This window comes from Carcharodon carcharias, chromosome 16 (assembly GCF_017639515.1).
Source record: "Carcharodon carcharias isolate sCarCar2 chromosome 16, sCarCar2.pri, whole genome shotgun sequence".
Taxonomy (NCBI): domain Eukaryota; kingdom Metazoa; phylum Chordata; class Chondrichthyes; order Lamniformes; family Lamnidae; genus Carcharodon; species Carcharodon carcharias.
In genome coordinates, this window is record NC_054482.1 from 75720865 (window position 1) to 75739156 (window position 18292).

The following is an 18292-nucleotide window of genomic DNA, read 5'->3' on the forward strand; positions in this document are numbered from 1 at the left end:
CTGGGGCAGGACAAATAAGGCATGGGAATACACGATGAATGGTAGGACCCTGGGAAGTACCGAGGATCAGAGGGACCTTAGTGTGCATGTCTACTTATCCCTTAAGGTAGCGGGACAGGTAGATAAGGTGGTTAAGAAGGCATATGGAATACTTGCCTTTTTAGCCGTGGCATAGAATATAAGAGCAGGGAGGTTATGCTGGAACTCTATAAAATGCCGGTTAGGCCATAGCTAGAGTATTGCGTGCAGTTCTGGAATCCGCATTGTAGGAAGGATGTGATTGCACGAGAGGGAGTGCAGAGGAGATTTACCAGTATGTTGCCTGGGCTGGAGAGTTTTAGTTATGAGGAGAGATTGGATGGACTGAGGTTATTTTCCCTGGAGCAGAAGAGATTGAGGGGGTAATATGATTGAGGTGTATAAAATTATGAGGGACATAGATAGGGTAGACAGGAAGGAACTTTTCCCCTTGGTGGAGGGATCAATAACCAGGTAACCAATTTAAGGTAAGGGGCAGAAGATTTAGAGGGGTTGGGAGGAAGAATTTTTTCACCCAGAGGATGGTGGGAATCTGGAACTCACTGCCTGAAAGGGTGGTAGAGACAGAAACCGTCATAACATTTAAGAAGTATTTGGATGTGCACTTGCGATGCCATAGCATACAAGGCTACGGGCCTGGTGCTATAAAATGGGATTAGAATAGTTAGGTACTTGTTTGACTGGGGCAGACTCGATGGGCTGAAGGGCCTTTTTCTGTGCTGTAGACCTCTATGACTATGATTCTATGACTCTTGAGATGAATATCGCCTCCTGCCTTACCCAATTTATTGACGAAACTTTCATCCATGCTTTTGTTACCTCCAAATTTGATTATTTCAATCCTCCCCTGGCCAGCCAAGTCAGACGTGGGGCATTGCAGTTGGTTTTGGGACCCTCGGATTTGGGAACAGATAAAGTTAACTTTGGTTTGTACAGTTGATTGTTATTCAGAGACTCCTAGAAGCTGGTTGCTGAATGACAAGAATTATCTTCTGATGCTACAGTTAAATAGTCTGCCAGACCAGAGCACACTGATTTATTGACTACCTGAAGAAAGTACCAGAGGGTTCCTAGTACCCTTGTTCACATGATCCTACAGGAGATCGTCTGGAAAAGAACTGGTGAAAAAATTGGAGTGATGAGAAAATACAACAAATTTTAGTTGGTCTACCTCCACCTTACTTGATCGAGATATTTTAACGTACAAATAATTTATCTGCAGTGGTGTAGTATTGAAACTCAGACAAGAAGGTTGTATGTGGGTGCAAACATGATGCCTGAATGGCCTCCTTCTTTGCTATAACAATTGTGATTCTGATTCTGTTATATATTTAATCTCTGATCTGAGCTTAATTACCGGAACATGAAATGGGTATTAGTGAGGGTCTGCGATTGGATTTTGTAGCCTTGCTGTTAACATGAGGTCTTTCTTCTTCTCCAGTGTAGTTTCTATCTACATTTACTGAAAGAATGGAAAAGACTGTTTTCATGAATAAATACTTTTGTTCTGCATGATAACTATGAATATTTGTTCCTTGTAACATTTTTAAACCAGCAGAGGCTACTGAGGTATCTAGGATGTGTTTTGCTCGAGCAAAAATATCAATTTAAAGTGTACTAGATTTCATCAATCTAGTTGCATACAAAATTGCATTTCCCTTTATAGGACATTCGAATTGGGTGATTAGGTGGCTAATGAGACTGTTCAATCTCATTGATGTCTGTTAGGTACCTGAAACTTTGTATAACTGAAGTAGCTGAAATTGAAATTTTGAGCTGCTGAGTTTTCAGTATTGTATCCAATTGCAGCAGTTTAATTCAGGTATTTTTAATATTAGCTTTTAGTAAACCACGTGTAGTAATAATGGGTCAAAGCTGCAATACAGCAGTCATGGAAAATGGGATATTGGATTCAAACTATTGCCATGCACAACAGATTAAATAAAATGGCGGAATAGAATTGAGAAGGTAAATTTGAAAGTGGAACCAACCTATCATTACAATTACTAAGTAGAGCTAGAATAAGTGCCTAAAAAAAGAAAATTTACATAGTGGGTTAGTAAGGAAATTTGTTTAAACTGGTGTATCCCTCAGGGTTTTGAGACCCTAACAGGTCAAATTTTCACGATTACTTTTTATTTTTTCGATATTCTACAGGGCCAGCTTCCACTCTGATTTGAAGCACACCTCTTAATAAAAAAATCCCAACCTGGATTCAGGCTAACTTCTACAAATTTGTTTTAGCTTATTTTTGTTCACCTTTTATCTGTGTTTTTCCTGGAATCATGCAATAGAGGGTTTTAAACTGGGAAGATTTTCTGGGATTCAGCAAATAATCTGATTTTTTTACCTGTCTCTCATTTCTGTATTTTTATGTATTTGCTGACTTGACAACAAATTAATCCTGTTGTTGGGATGAGAATCCTAGGTGAGTTTATTTGCAGGGAATGACCCATGTAATAAGGCAGAAAACTCAATATGTTTTACGCTCACTTCTAAGCTGAAATGGGGAAAAAATGTGTTCAACTGGATGGGAGCCTGCAGTCTGGCTTTAAGTCTCTGTGGGAGCTGAGACAAAAAGAAGTTGGGGGGGTTGGAGGCAAAGAGCACGAGAAACACATTGATAGGATGTACAGGAAATGAGCAAAAAAGGGAATAGATGGAGAGCAGGAAATACTTGCTGAATGAAGGAGGAAACAAGTGGATAACAAAAAGTACATGAGGCATAAAATGAGATGAAGGGACATAGTGGATGACAAAAAAGACCAACAAAGTTATAAGATGAGAGACGTACTATTGTATGTGAGCAGTGTTCTTGCGATCAATTAGTATATGTTGTATCAAATATGTAATATACTTGTTGCTTATAGTCAGTCTCTTTTAGCTGGAAAGACTAAAATTGATCATTTTGCTGAACATCTTTGACTATCCTATAGATTATGATTAACATGTGCAAGTAGGATCATGTGTTTTTTTTACAATGTCTGTAGTTATTTAAGCATATGGAAATTCTCTGTATATATCTTGTGTTAAATGCATCTGGTGCACATGTGGACTTGGAATATTTTGAAGGAGCTAATTGGTCTGACATGCAACTTGCTGTTAGGCTTACTGTTTCAAATGACACATCAACTGAAGTAAAACCATTATGGTGATCCTGGTCTTTCAAAAAAAAACGTCTGGCTGATCCCAGAGTTCAAAAGCAGAATTAAGTTCTCTTTAATTGAATTTTCCTCATTAAATGCTGTAGCAATTCTCTTTTTAAAAACTACAGACATTATTGGTCTTGATTACTTTCATAGGTAGCCCCTTTCACACAACTGTCACCTGGGTAAAATAGTTATATTTTATCTGTCCATTCAATTTCTACCTGAGCTTTGTTGCAAGACTACATGTAATTTTTTCACTATCCAACTTTTTGACACCCTTAACTATCTTTAACCTTTCAATAAAACTTCTCCAGTCTAAATAAATGGAGTTACTAAGAGAAACTGTAGTAGGTCAAGCATGCCTAATATCAGACCTTCTCAAGGTCAAGTAGGGATGGGTAATAAATGCTGGCCTAGCCAGTGATGCCCACATCCCATGACTGAATAAAGAAAAATCACAGCACATTCTTTTTCCCTAACGCTAAGAAAATGGCAACTATTGATGCCCAGATGTTTGCCCAGCAAGGGAATTTGAATGGTGGAACTTTAGCTGACTCTTATCACAGAGCAATTGAAAGCTGTAGCTAGGGAGGTACACTTAAAATTGACCAGTAAAGTGAAGAGAAGTGAACTATTTTAGTTGGTGAAACATTTGGAGCCATGATTCCTCATCTGACAGGTTGCTGAAACTAATTTAAAATTTGTTAATGACCATTTACCAGTATGTCATCATTCCAAAATGAAGAGCCCCATTCTCTGATGTCACCTAAGAAGCATGGTTGTATGTCTTTAGAGTTTTTGGTCTCAACTTCGTGGATAACCTTTCGAGATGTCAGTGTGGTGCTGGGGTTTTGGTTTGCACAATTTACCAATGTGCCCCTGTCGGTTGCAGTGGAATCACTGGCCAGTGCTCAAAGGGCATTGATCTTTCCTGTGAGGGCGCTTCACACCACAGCAATGGCAAGATTGCTCTGGGTGTTTCAGAAATTGCTTTCCTTGACTTGGATGGCCCCTGCCTTTCTGTGACCAGATGTGGTGGCCTGAGGCTTGGTTTCTGTCTCAAGTAGTATTCTCTCCCCTTTGGATGGTCCTGTGTTGTTCACATGGCTCAGACAGCCTAACTAGCTGGATTGCCATGTCTAGGGTAAAATCATCTTTAACTTGTTGGAGGTCAGAGAATGAGTAGACTGCAGCACCCACCATGATACTGTCTCTGAGCTCGGAATTTAATTCCCTGTGCCAGCCTGTAGAGATCGGGCATTTGGACTCTTTCTCTCTCATTAAATTTAGCCCTCTCCAATATTTTATTGGATCTCAGGTAGAAATAAATATTGAAGGGTTTTAAAACATTATCAAATCTGGCAGATAACTCATTGATAGTTTGTGCAATGATGCCATCTGCAGTTGGCTCAATTGAGTAAAGAAGTGTATTGACCTGTTCTGCTTCTGACTTTTTTATTTATTTAGGCCTGCAGCAATGCTGTATCTTAATTTTTTTTCCTCCAAAGACTCCAATTCTGAGACTGGTCTCAGCCACGGGTGAATCCCAGTGGAGTTGGAAATGTGGAATTGTGATCTATTCTGAAGATTTTTTAAAAGTGTGGGTAAAGCTTTAAGAGATTACAGGCTTCCAAGTTGTTTTGTTGCTATTCACTGCTGAACAATGGATCATCCTGCTCTTGCTGGTTTTTGGTGGGCTTTCCAAAATGGTGGCGGCGTGCTTCTGCCTGAAGGAAAAGAGTTCGCAATGGCTGCGTGGGCCAGCTGGCTGCCAACTTAGTTTAATCAGCGTTATAGCATTGTAAGTCAGGAGGTGTAGAAAAGAGCCACAGGCTTTCTGTTTAGGAAGTCAGATGGTCACAAGCAACCCGAAGCAGACAAAATTAATTATTAGTTTAATTTCTTTTTTTCTTTGCTGAACTCGAGAGCCATGCATTGAGACTCTGAGTCGGGGATTGGGATTAGCAATGTGTCTTGTTCAAATGGCGCTTCTGGCTGTATTAATAAAAGGGGGCTTCTCAGGACCGGCTGCAGCTTGGGCAGTAAAAACAAAACTTGTCTCACCCTTGCAGGCTATGAATTCTGCTTGCTGAAGCTGTACTTCCATGGGACTTCTGTCTTTTAGCTTCCAGGCTCCCCTCTCTGAACCTTTTCCTGGTGAATTTTCTCAGCATCTGTAGCTTCAGTTGGGAGCTTCTTTCAGTTCAGAATTAGTTGAAGGTGTCCTTTTTTCTTAAATTTTTTTGCATTCTTGTGAGGATGAGGGTTTTTGATCTGGGCGTGGATACCATGAAGTAGGCTTCGTAGTCTTGAGTATATTAACAGCAAGTCTTTATTAATACTCATAACTATATATAGTAGAGGGCACAGGCATGGAGTGGACTCCATCCTAGGTCTTTACACATCTCTATCCATCTCTAGACTGACCCTGGCGCTGGGTCATATGCCTTCTTACATCAATGTGTGGGCAGCACTGTATTCGGTTCCACATTAACCCTTAGGCAGGCCCCACTGCTACTCCTTCCACTTTCAGTTCCAAAAGACTATGCTGACTTATACTGATAACTTCAGACTTCTCTAGGCATTTAATGATATTCTGTATGGCATTAGCCATTTCCAATGTATGTTCAATGGTATGTAATTTCCAATACTCACCTTTTGCTGTTTTTTTTTTTAAGCTGGGTGTTATGTTCCCTCCTCTCCCATCCACCAGTATGACTCCTGATTCTGATGATCTTCACCAGAACATGACTATCTTTTGTTCTAGCTATGTGGTCAGGGTCTTGCCCTCTTTCAATGCCTTCAATGTTTCAGTTGCTTCCTTATCAATAATTATTGGTGTCTTTATGATTTCATCCTCAATTCCTACAAAATAAGCCCTAATTTCTTCCAAGAACACTGTTGTAATGAAATTACTTATGATATGTTGCATTTTCCAATTGCCTGAGGTATTTCTGAGGCCCTATTACTATTTTGATATTCTTATTCATATTCTAAATGTATTTCTAGAAGCATCTTTTTAATGTCAGTCCTCATCTCATTGGGCAAACAGGTAAAAAGAGACTTTTGTTTAACCTTCTCCATTCTAGTCTTATACTCGTGTCTGTCTTCCACAGGACCTGAAGATCTATAGTTGAAGAATACTTTTTGTCCTTATTTCTTGTAATAACATCTTTGTTTCCTATATGGTTTTTACTCATAAATCTTATGCAGTAGTAAAAAGTAATTTGTGTATTTAATGTATACTAATTCTGCTCCAAACCTTGTCCCTCTAACAATTCCACTTCAGTTCATTTAACTACTTCCTTGTTTATTTCCGAAGTCTATCCTGCTAAAATGGAATCTCTGCACTTTTGTTCTTTGTGGTGAGTCTGATACTAAATTCTTGTATAATTGTCCATATTTTATTTATTTTAGGATAAAAAATAGAATGCCTGTGCAATTTTAATAGAGCATATATTTTTGAAGCTGGATTCAAGGGTGTACACAAATTTATTTTTGGTAACTTTTAAATCAACATAGTATTGAGTTAATGTTGCACAGTACTTGGTGCAAAATGAAAATTGTAAATATTCGTTCAATATAACAAAATGTCTTGAATCTCAACTGAAAATTTTATGTACATTTTCTAAATGTTTTCTTTTGAGACTTGGACCACTATCACCATAAACTGGAGTTTAAGCACTTCTGAAATCTTATGCCTTTTCACTATTCAATTTAATACAGTTGATTTAAAAACATGAAATAAATGGATTATTTTGTCCTTTGGAAAGGAACTGAAACAAGTAATTGACAATTTTATTTAGATTTGCAGTGATATCTAATCGAAATTGATATTGGTTGGAAACTTTATTTTCTACTATTGGTGAACTGCAGATACAGGCATTGGGTGTTTTCATTTCCATTCCTTTCTTCCTCTCCTTGTGCCCTTCCTATAGGTAAAATATATTATTTTTCATATTTTCCTGTCTTTTCTATCTTTGCAGGCATTACATCAGTTGTACTATGATCCAAATATTGACAACAAGAACCTGGCACAGAAATGGCTGATGCAGGCACAAGTCTCTCCTCAAGCTTGGCAATTTAGCTGGGCATTGCTCAGTCCTAATAAAGTGCCTGAGATCCAGTATTTTGGAGCCAGTGCCCTTCATATCAAGATCTCCCGCTACTGGAACGATATCCCCTCAGATCAATGTGAGACTCTGAAATCCCAACTTTTCAATCAAATAGCATGTTTTGCCTCTGGCTCCAAGATAGTGCTCACCAGACTTTGTGTAGCATTAGCATCACTGGCACTCAACATGATGCCTGAGAGTTGGCCAAATGCAGTAGGTGACATGGTCAAGATGTTCCAGACTGAAAGTTCAGATGTGGATGGCAAAGCTAGGTGTATGGCTTTGCTGGAACTACTAACTGTCCTCCCTGAAGAGTTCCAAACAAGTCGCCTGCCTCAGTGTCGGAAAGGTGTAGTGCGAAATGCCCTAGCACAAGAGTCTGGTGCTGTCTTTCCTCTTCTACAGCAGCTACTACAGACAGATTCTCCTGTGTTTATCAGCCAGAAGGCTCTCAAGTGTTTCTCAAGCTGGGTACAACTGGATGTTCCTCTCCTGGATTGTGAGTGTTTGATGCAGGCCTCGTTTACTTCTCTACAGAATGCCGAGCTCTTTGACACAGCAGTTGAAGCCCTTGTCAATGCTATCTCCCAGCCTGATGCTCAAAGGTAAGTCACTATTAACTAATATTTATTATGTGTTTGTTTGTATCTGTGGAGCGAACAGATAAGCTAATATTTCAGATGTAATACTTTATCACAACTCTGAATGATTGCATCTCATATGTTAGCTTGTCCTCTCCACAGATGCTGTTCATTCTGCTATGTGTTTCCAACATTTTCTGATTTTCTTTTCACAAATATTCAACATTTGAAATCCTTTTGCTGTAAACACTACAAATTTACCAGGCTAAATTGCCTGCATATACATAGTCTCTGGAATTTTAGTACTTGTATTAGGCCAACAAAATTATATCTGTTTTGTCAGAATAGTAGCCTAGGGATAACCCATGCATTAAGTTCTATGTAGGAAACCAAGTTGTGGACACGTGGCTCCCTGAGGCTGGTGCTTTCTGTTATGTAATTTGCCCCACAGCTATTAGCAGTTTAGTTATACCAAAGTCGTAGCAGATTTTAGCGTGCAGGCTAACTGCGTATAGGCACAGTATATGACATTGTGGGTTGGGAAGAAGTCTGTGTGGTGTGTATAGGTAATTTCTTGTAGATTGTAAAGACTGTGGCATAGCTAGCGCTTAGAAAAGTTGCTAATCCTACTTTACAGTTGTAAAGTACATGATTTAACTCAGCAATGAGTATAACATTGGTCAACCCACTGAGAAGAAGTTAACCTATCTCTTAAAATCATGTTGTTTTGGACTCAAAGCGAATTGAGGGCTGTGGGGATTAGGCTGGAAAGTTGAGTTGAGGTCAAGGATCAGCCATGATCTTATTAAATGATGGAGCAGGTTTAGGGGGCTTTATGGCCTCATCCTCCTATTATTTGCATACTTTGAAGAAAATGTTTTCAGTTGGATAACAGTTTTCTGATGTAGAATAAAACATTTTAACGGGATGTAAGAAATTGAGTTAGCGGGCTGGTTGAGGTGGTTTCTTCGAGCAGTGACACTGAAACTGCGGTGTGGCCAGGACGGCGGGTTGGCTATAAATCCTAGATCTTAAGTTCTCCTTATTGGTGTTTTAAATTTTTAATTAGGTAAAATGTAGATGAGTTTAGTCATTCACATGCATTTACAGTGTTGGCAATGAGAGTGCTAATTGCATTAGTAAAAGACGGCAGGTTTAGAATGTTTGAACATTGTCTTTAAATACATTTGCAAAGGAAAATGACTCATGATTCGAACAAGATGTCAGTTTCTTGACCTGTGCAAAAATGCATTGTCTGTTCAAGAACATCTAGCTATTTGGTTTGTGTTTTAGACAATATTATAATATCTGCTCAAAAGGACTGTGCTTTCTAGGTTGCTAATAATTCAATTATAATTCCTAATAAGATGAAATAGTGGAATGTCTTGTGTAAAAGCTAACTCCAGTCAGAAGTAAATTGGTTATTACAGCAAGGTACCAAAAAATGCACAGCAAAGAGCAAAATCAATAATGCAACAAAAACTTTAACAGTTGTTTTTGTTTGAATCAGTTAATTCTCATGAACTTCAAAAATGAAAAGGATGCAATGGAATTCTTATGAGTAGAAAAAATAAGAATGCTGTGCAACTTCTAGGGAAGCTATTCATTCATCAGAATCTAACAGTTTTCTAATCTGTGAAATGCTAATTTTCAAAAATTATTAAAGCAGACCAGTCATTTAAAAAAATTGTATTATCACTGATTTTTAATATAGGGTCTAAGGAGGAGAAAAAGGAGTGATGACTGTTTAAATCTGTTCTTTTGGTAACCTGTCTGTACAATGAAGATGAAACTGCTTTGCTTAATGTCCCCAACTGATTAAATGCTGTGTCAATGTTACCTTCACAGACCTATGAACAGTTGGAAGTGGGGCCTTAGGGAGGTTAGGGTCGTATTGGTCTTAACTGATAAGTATCTGATGTTGTGATGAGAAGATTCTGAGTATGAAAAGAAACATATGGAAGATAGTGGGTTGAAGGAAACAGAAGAGACCCTGAAGAACATATAGGGATAATAATGGACTAACTCAATCTGAGGAAGAGAAAACAGCTTAATAGCACTGTCTTTTGAATATAATGTCTTATGTTTCTTTCCAGTATCCCCTCAGCTTCAACGTAGAAACTATTGTATAGATGCTTTTTTAATCCAGCCAGCTGTATTTTCCGCCTCAGTTTATTAGCAAATTGGGTAGAGTAACTTCTAAAGTTCAGCTTGCTCCTTTGATCACTAACGCACTTCCTGGGAGTTGGGCATCTCATAGGTGGATAAAAATCCAAAGCTGAGGTTCTACTTTCATCCACTTTGAAACTAATGTTAGGGTTACAGGGATGTACTCTGAAATTAAATGCTTTAAACTATTTAAACACACTTACATATTTGGTAGTCTCTCACTACTTCTCTGGTCAATAATGCTGATTGAAAGCAAATAAATCTCAAGGTTTTGCTGTGTAGAATTGATTTATGTTTGCTTTTTTGTGTGGAAGATATACCCTTGTTGTTATAATGTTATATGAAATTGGGGATCACAAATGGCACGGTACTTTGACTAAAATCACAGTTACCATCCTGAAATTGCTATGCACTGAAGCTTCTGGGTTACAAAGAGTACAATAAATCCCTTTTTTAAAAATCAGTGGCAATTAATTGCTGAACATCCCTCTTTTGCTTCATTTAATTTCAGTAGCCAGAGTACCAATTTAGCTTTACGTACCACAGCAGAAGAAAACCTGATTTACAAATTGACTGTGAATATTTAATTTTGATAGTGTTCAGTTTGCTTTTGAATTATACAGACCTGGTTCAAGCTGAGGAGAGAATTACGAAATTCATTTAGTTATTCCATAAATGTTTCAGAAACATTTTCAGTATTCTGTAAAATGGTTCCAAGCATTCAGTTAAATCTTCAATGCGTTCTTAAAATGGTATTTGTAAAACTGTTTCTAAATATGTATGATTTTTATATGGTGAGAAATAGTCACAGATTGCTGTAAAACTATTATTATAGATGAAATGATTAATTTCAGGTTACCATCCAAGTTTTAAATCATTTACATAATTTTGAAAGGGGGGGGTGCCTGTACTATGACATTTGTGGAAGCATAATATAATGTTGGATATTGTTTTGCGACATTTTAACATTGGGGAAATATTCAATGTGAGAATTGACGGTTAAGTAGATCTTTATAGGTTAATTTAAGCCACACTATAAAAATGATAGAACTTGGGCTCTTATTCCTGTTGCCCCCCCTTTTTAATTAAAATGGAGTATCTATATCCTGCTAATATTTATTCTGTGAAGTTCCCTCCTTTCTTGTGTAAAGGCTCCAGGGGCTGGGGGGGGTGGGGGGCGACGAAGGAATAGATATGTTCTGAGCAACCTTTCTAATTGTTTTAATTAGAAACAGATCAGTGTTTTATTACTATGGGCCTGAGCTTCCACGGAGTGGCAATCACAGTTGGATTACCACTCTGTTCCTCCTTCTTACCTTCAAATCCTATTGATCCTGTCTTGCCCGACCTTCCAACTCAAGCCGGACAAGAACTGTGCAGGGCAGTGCATTCCTGGGGCCTTCTATCGAGGGCTTCAGAGTTGGGCTTCAGAGTTGGATGCAAGGAGGCCACTCAAGCTCCCTTTTTTTTACAGCACTAGTGGTGGGGTCGGTGAGAGGGGGTTGGGTTGGGGGAGTTGGGAGAGTCCCATTGGGTTTCGTGTGGGTCTGTACAGTAGTTACCCTGAAGCCAGAAGTGGTTTTAATTCTTCTAACTTTTTCTGGGTAACTTTTGATGTAATATAGTCAGAGCCATCCGCAGCTTGCGATTTAAATCATATTTTCAGATGGTTCCCAGTGCAGGACAATTGCCCAAAGGAAGTTTGCACTTCCTGGTCGATTGCCATGCAACCCTTACTTGGAAGTCTCAGGGAGGTGGAGGGGAGGTCCCCAACGCATCTTTAGGGGTACCCCTCAGTTACACTGCCCTGGAACTGTGTCAATAAATCACGTTCGTACATATTAGGACTTTTTAAAAAATGAAAGCTTTTGTGGTAGGGGGATGTTCAAAATAGCGTAGTGAATGTAGGGTCAATGTTTGGTGAATTTCAGTTAATTCGTTGCAGCATTGTTGAGTGAAAGTAAAGCTGCATTTAGCACGTGTGCATATATTGAATGGGAATAGCCAGTTGGTTATAAAAGTTCAATCTTTGTAATTTATTAATAATAATAGCTATTTGGGACTAACATCAACAGATATATTAAATAATGAATATCTAGGAGTGAATTCAATGTGGTTAACCAACTTCTAATATTTATACTGCATATATTTTAGCGTTCATGTATGATTCTAAGTGACCTCTGATTTGATGTCATTTTGATTATTGCATTTAGTATTACAGCTTTGATCTGTAGTAAACATTTGCTTAAGTGCAAGTCTTGAATTGTATGACAAAATTGAAGATGAAAGAATGCTCCAATTGCATAAGTCGGCCCATCACTACAAGCCCCTAGTTATGTAATGCTCCTCCAGAAATGCCATTAGTACATGGACAGAGACCAATTTTCCATTCCAGCCTGGGAACATAAGAATATAAGAAAAAGAAGCAGGACTAGGCCATTTTGCTCTTGAGCCCCCTTCGCCATTCAATAAGATCATGGCTGCTCTGATTGTGGCTTTAACTCCCCTTTCCTGTCTGTACCTTTGACTGTCTTGTTGTCTAACTTAGTCTTGAATATATTTAATGACCTACCCTCCACTGCATTATGGGGTAGTGAACTCCCAAAGATTAATGACCCCTTGAAAGAAAAAATTCCTCACCTTTGTCTTAAATGGGAGACCACTTATTTTGAAACTATGTTCTAGTTCTAGATTACCCTATGACGGGAAACATCCTCTCAGCATCTACCCTGTCAAGTCCCCCCCAGAATTTTAAGTGTTTCAATAAGATCACAGAATCACAGAATCTCACAGTGCAGAAGAGGCCCTTAGTCTGCACTGACATGTGAGAAACACCTGACTTAGCTACCTAATCCCTTTTACCAGCACTTGGCCCATAGCCTTGAATGTTATGACGTGCCAAGTGCTCATCCAGGTACTTTTTAAAGGATGTGAGGCAACCCGCCTCCACCATCCTCCCAGGCAGTGCATTCCAGACTGTCACCACCCTTTGAGTAAAATGGTTTTTCCTCACATCCCCCCTAAACCTCCTGCCCCTCAACCTGATCTTATGTCTCCTTGTGACCGACACTTCAGCTAAGGGGAACAGCTGCTCCCTATCCACCCTGTGCATGCCTCTCATAATCTTGCACATCTCAATCAGGTTGCCCCTCAGTCTTCTCTGCTCCAGCGAAAACAACCCAAGAATATCCAACCTCTCTTCATAACTTAAATGTTTCATCCCAGGCAACATCCTGGTGAATCTCCTCTGCACCCCCTCCAGTGCAATCACATCCTTCCTATAAAGTGGCGACAGAACTGCACACAGTACTCCAGCTGTGGCCTCACCAAGGTTCTATACAACTCCAACATGACCTCCCTACTTTTGTAATCTATGCCTCGATTGATAAAGGCAAGTGTCCCATATGCCTTTTTCACCAACCCACTAACATGCTCCTCTGCCTTCAGAGATCTATGGACACACGCCAAGGTCCCTTTGTTCCTCAAAACTTCCTAGTGTTATGCCGTTCATTGAATAGTTCACCTCTCATTCTTCTAAACTCCAAAGGATATATGCCTAACTTTCTCAACCTTTCCTCATAAGACAAGTGCTTCATCCCAGGAACTAACCTTGTGAACCTTCCCTCCAATGTAGTATATCCTGCTAAGTAAGAAGACCAAAACTGTAACTCTCCAGCACATAACTCTATTATCATAGTATCTAATTATGGGGTGATGGTGGTGTAGTGGCACTGTCACTGGGCGAATAACCCAGAGGCCCAGGATAATGATCTGAGGATATTCAGGAAATTAAGCTGGAATATAAAGCAAGTCTCAGTAATAATGACCATGAAATTACCAGTGATTTGTTGTTTTAAAAAAGACCCATCTGGTTCACTATATTCTCTTTAGGGAGGGAAATCTGTCATCCTACCTGGTCTGGCCTACATGTGACTCCCGACCCACAGCAATGTGATTGACTCTTAACTGCTGTCTGAAATGGCTGAGCAAGCCACTCAGTTCAAGGAGGGATGGGCAACAAATGCTTGCCCTGCCAGTGACACCCACATCCCATGAAAGAATTAATTTTTTTTTTTACTTTGGATAACCTCCTAGTTTTCACTTTATTACCTTTCTTGATTGGTTATTCCAAACATGTATCCTGATTCTTTTCTTCTCGGCCATTAATTTCCAAATGGACAAATGTGTGTATGCTGGTCAGATCATTACGGAAGATGTTAAACATGACAATTAAATTATCAGAAGAATTTAAATAGTAGGAGGTGCTTTCGGCAAAAGTAATATGATTCTGAAAATAAAGAGAATGAGCCTCTGTACAAGAAAATGTTTGTTGAAATATTATGTCTGGTCAACACTTCTCCATGGCTGTGCAGCCTAGACTGTAGGCAGCTAAATGATCAAAAGACTTGAAGCCTTTGAAATGTGGGCTGACAGAAGAATGCTCAGAATATTTTGGAAAGAGAGAGTAAACAAATGAGAACGTTCAAGGGAGAGTGAAATCAAGAAGAGGTATGAAAGACATCATCAAGATATTGAGTTATTTTGGCCACCTGACAAGGCAAGATGGGATGTGCAGAACACTGCTTGAAGGCCATGTCAGTGGAAAAGGAGCCAAGAACGACCAAGAGTTTCATGGACAAGCAACATCAAGGAAAGGGCAAACATGAGCTATTGCGATGCACTGAGGACAGCTTACAGTAGAAGTGACCGGTGCAACATTGCACCCAACCTTCAACAAGAGGAAGGAACCAGAAAAAAAATTCAAATTGTTGCTGCATGTACAAATACTATGACTTGGTTTAACTACATTTAATAATTAAGTGCTTTGTTTCTATCTTTAAAGCTCCAGCTTCTCTAATGTTTCCTTGTATATCATTCCTTCTATGTTTGGAATCAGTTGTACTGTATCCTCTCCTAGAGTAAATGTAGCTTGATCAAAATTGAGCACATTAGGAAGAAAGCTCAAAGTCATTCAACCCAGTGAAGGCTGGAGGAGAAACGTCTGTATATTCAATAAGAAATTATGAATGCAGCATTGTTCTAAAATTCTGTGTTCAAAGGCAGATGCAAACTACATTGTTTAACTGGCTACATGAAGAGGAATTGACGTTGCCAGTGGTTTGTTTAAAAATAAGCAGATGGGTGTTTTTGTTCATTGCTAGGCAATTTGTAACAAATGACTCTAGAGCACATTAAGTAGGAAATAAAGAAAAATATTAATCCTTCAGTGCAGTGCTGTGGGAATGCAGTGCTGCGGTAGTGCTCAATTGCTGAAGGTGCCTTTTTTGTGTGATTTAAGTAAGATCTTGTTTGCATGTTTGGATATTGAGGATCCCCAAATTACTACTAGAAAATAGAAGTTCTAGTGTCCTGGCCAACAATGCCTCCCTCCCACCCCCATAAATACCATGCCAAAAAGGAAAATCATTGCTGTTTTAATGTTGCTTATCCAGTCATTGGGCTCAAAAATAATTCACTGAAAAGCTTTGCAGTATTTCCATATTATAGCCAAGTGTTATATAAATGAGTTTGATGTAATGTAAGATTAAAAACATGCTCACTATGTTCAGTATGAAGCATGACTGATTTCTCCTTAACATTGCTGTTGACTTGAACATAATTTAAATATATAGTGGATAGTTGCTTTGAGATCCAAGATGATATTAAAATAACTTGTGATGAATTAATGTTCCATATTTGTACCCCTTCAGAACTGAAAAGTAAGAGCTAGGTAAGCATATTGGTACACTTTTCCATCTTCATATTTTTCAGTTGTGAATTGGGAGAAGAATTGCCTCCATGGATGCTGATTTAATCTATTTGTATTTCCAGCTTTTTCTGTTTTGTTTCAGATTTTGAATATTTGCAGTATTTGGCTTTTTATTTAGTTAATAAAAGTGGTGGCACAGGAGCATTAGCTGTGATGCATTGATTGTTGAGATAATGGAAATCTTAATTGCCAAAATCATCAACATATTCTAAAGTCTATACTCAACCATTGCTTTAAGAACTGATCAGGTGATGTCTTGTAAGACATTTAAATGTATATTAATTTATTTTTGTTTTCACATTGTGCATTGTAGTTTCAAGGGGATATGAGTAAATGACAATGCATGTGAAATAAACTGTAGATCAGCCAACTATGAACTACTTATCTATTATTAGTGTTGCGTTGCTTCGCTAGTTGCTGCATGTTTGGCCTGCTTGCTTATTGTCTGTTGTCTTAGCACCTCTTCTCCCTTATTGCCTGTGCAGATTTCTTGCCATCTTGCTGAATCTTGCTGACTCTGCAGCTATAAGGGAGATGGGGGAGCACAGGTAGGTAAAACTTACTTCTGTTTAGTTTTGCACTCTGCAATTTCTAATTTACGCTAATGCCTCGCATTCGTTTTTTTCTTTTTTCAATGGTAATTTTAAATTTTCTGATGTAACAAATGAGATGCACATATATTTTAAGGGGACACCTTCAACAAGGATCTGTCCCCTCCTAGTTCTCATCTACATACTGCCCCTAGTTGATGTCATCCAAAAACAGTGTCAGTTCCACTTGTATGTTGATGATATGCAGCTCTACCTCAACACCAGGTCTATCCACTTCCTCCACTGGTTCTAAATTATCAGGCTGCTTGTCTAACATCCAGTAGCGAATGAGCAGAAATAACCTCCAACTAAATATTGAGAGTAAAGTTGTCTTTGGTACCTACCACAAATTTTGTTCCCCAACCACCGACTCCATTCCTCTCCCCAGCTACATTCTGAGGCTGAACCAGACTTCTCGCAACCTTTGTCATATTTGACCCTGAGATAGGCTTCTAACCACCATTACCATCACTAAGGCTGTCTATTTTTCCCTCCATTCTATTGCCTGACTTATTCCCTGCCCCAGCTAATTTACTACTGAAACTTTCATCCATGCCTCTGTTACCTCCTAGAAATGTCTTTTCCAATTCCTCCTGGTTGGCCTCCCAAGATCGATCTTTCATAAACTTGCAATCATCTAAAACACTGCTCCTGTTCTAACTCTCTCCCATCATCAAAGTCAACATGGTTTTATGAAAGGGAAATTGTGTTTGACAATTTTTTTTTGAGGATGTAGCCAGCAGGGTAGATGAAGGAGAACCAGCGAATGTGGTACTTCTGGATTTTCAGAAGGTATTCAGTAATGTGCCATATAAATGGCTGTTGCACAAGATAGGGATAATGAGGTTGGAGGTAAAAAATTAGCATGGATAGAGGCATGGTTAAAGGACAGGAAACAGTCAGAATAAATTCATCATTTTCAGGTTGGCAGGCCTTTCTACTGGGTGTTGTAAGGATGAATGTAGGGGCTTCAGCTAGTTATAATCTACATTATTGCCTTGGATGAAAGGACTGAGTATAATGTATCCAATTTTGCTGATAATACAAACTTAGGTGGGAAAGTAAGCGGAGAGTCTGCAGAAGGATAACGATAAGTTAAATGAGTGGGCAAGAAGGTTCCATTTTAGTTGGGAGAATAGAAGAGTCAAATGTTTTTTAAATGATGAGAAACTGTTAAATATTGGTGTTTGGAGAAATCTTTAATGTCCTTGTACAAGAAATACCAGAGGTTAACATGCAGGACAGCAAACAATTGGGAAGGCAAATGATATGTTGGCCTTGATTGCAAGCGGGTTGGAGTAGAAGAATAAGGAAACTTTGCTGCAGTTGTATAGGGCTTTGGTGAGATCACACCTGGAGTACTGTGCATAGTTTTGGCCTGTATGCCTATGGAAGGATATACTTGCCTTAGAGAGGGTGCAACAAAGGCTCACTAGATTGACTCAAAGAATGAGAGGGCTATCCTATTAGGAGAGATTGTATAGAATGAACCTATATGCTATGGAACTTAGAAGAATGAGAGTTGAAACATACAAGATTCTGAGGGGGCTTGATGGGGTAGATAGCTGAGAGGCTATTTGCCCTGCTAGGAGAGACTAGAACCAGTAAGCATAGTCTCAAAATAAGAGAACTATTTTGGACTCCGATGAGGAGAAATTTCCCTAAGGTTGTAAATCTTTAGAGTTCTCTAGCCTGAAGACTATGGATGCTCAGTTATTGGGTACATTCAAGGCTGAGATTGATAAACTTTTGGATTCCAAGGGATATTGGAATTAAGCGGGAGAGTGGGGTTGAGATCAAAGAGCAGTTGGAATCTCATTGAATGGTGGAGCAGGTTTAAGGGGCTGTATAACTACTGCGCCCCTATTTCTCATGTTAA

At 38.9% G+C, this 18292-nt stretch overlaps 1 protein-coding gene across 1 annotated transcript in view; it reads left to right on the forward strand.

The window, feature by feature from the left end:
• Positions 1-18292, forward strand: part of ipo13b (importin 13b) — a 231266-nt gene that overhangs the window by 16854 nt on the left and 196120 nt on the right. The window contains exon 2 of the mRNA XM_041208611.1: positions 7175-7908. Coding sequence (XP_041064545.1) covers positions 7175-7908 — 734 coding nt within the window. The remainder of the gene's footprint in view (positions 1-7174; positions 7909-18292) is intronic.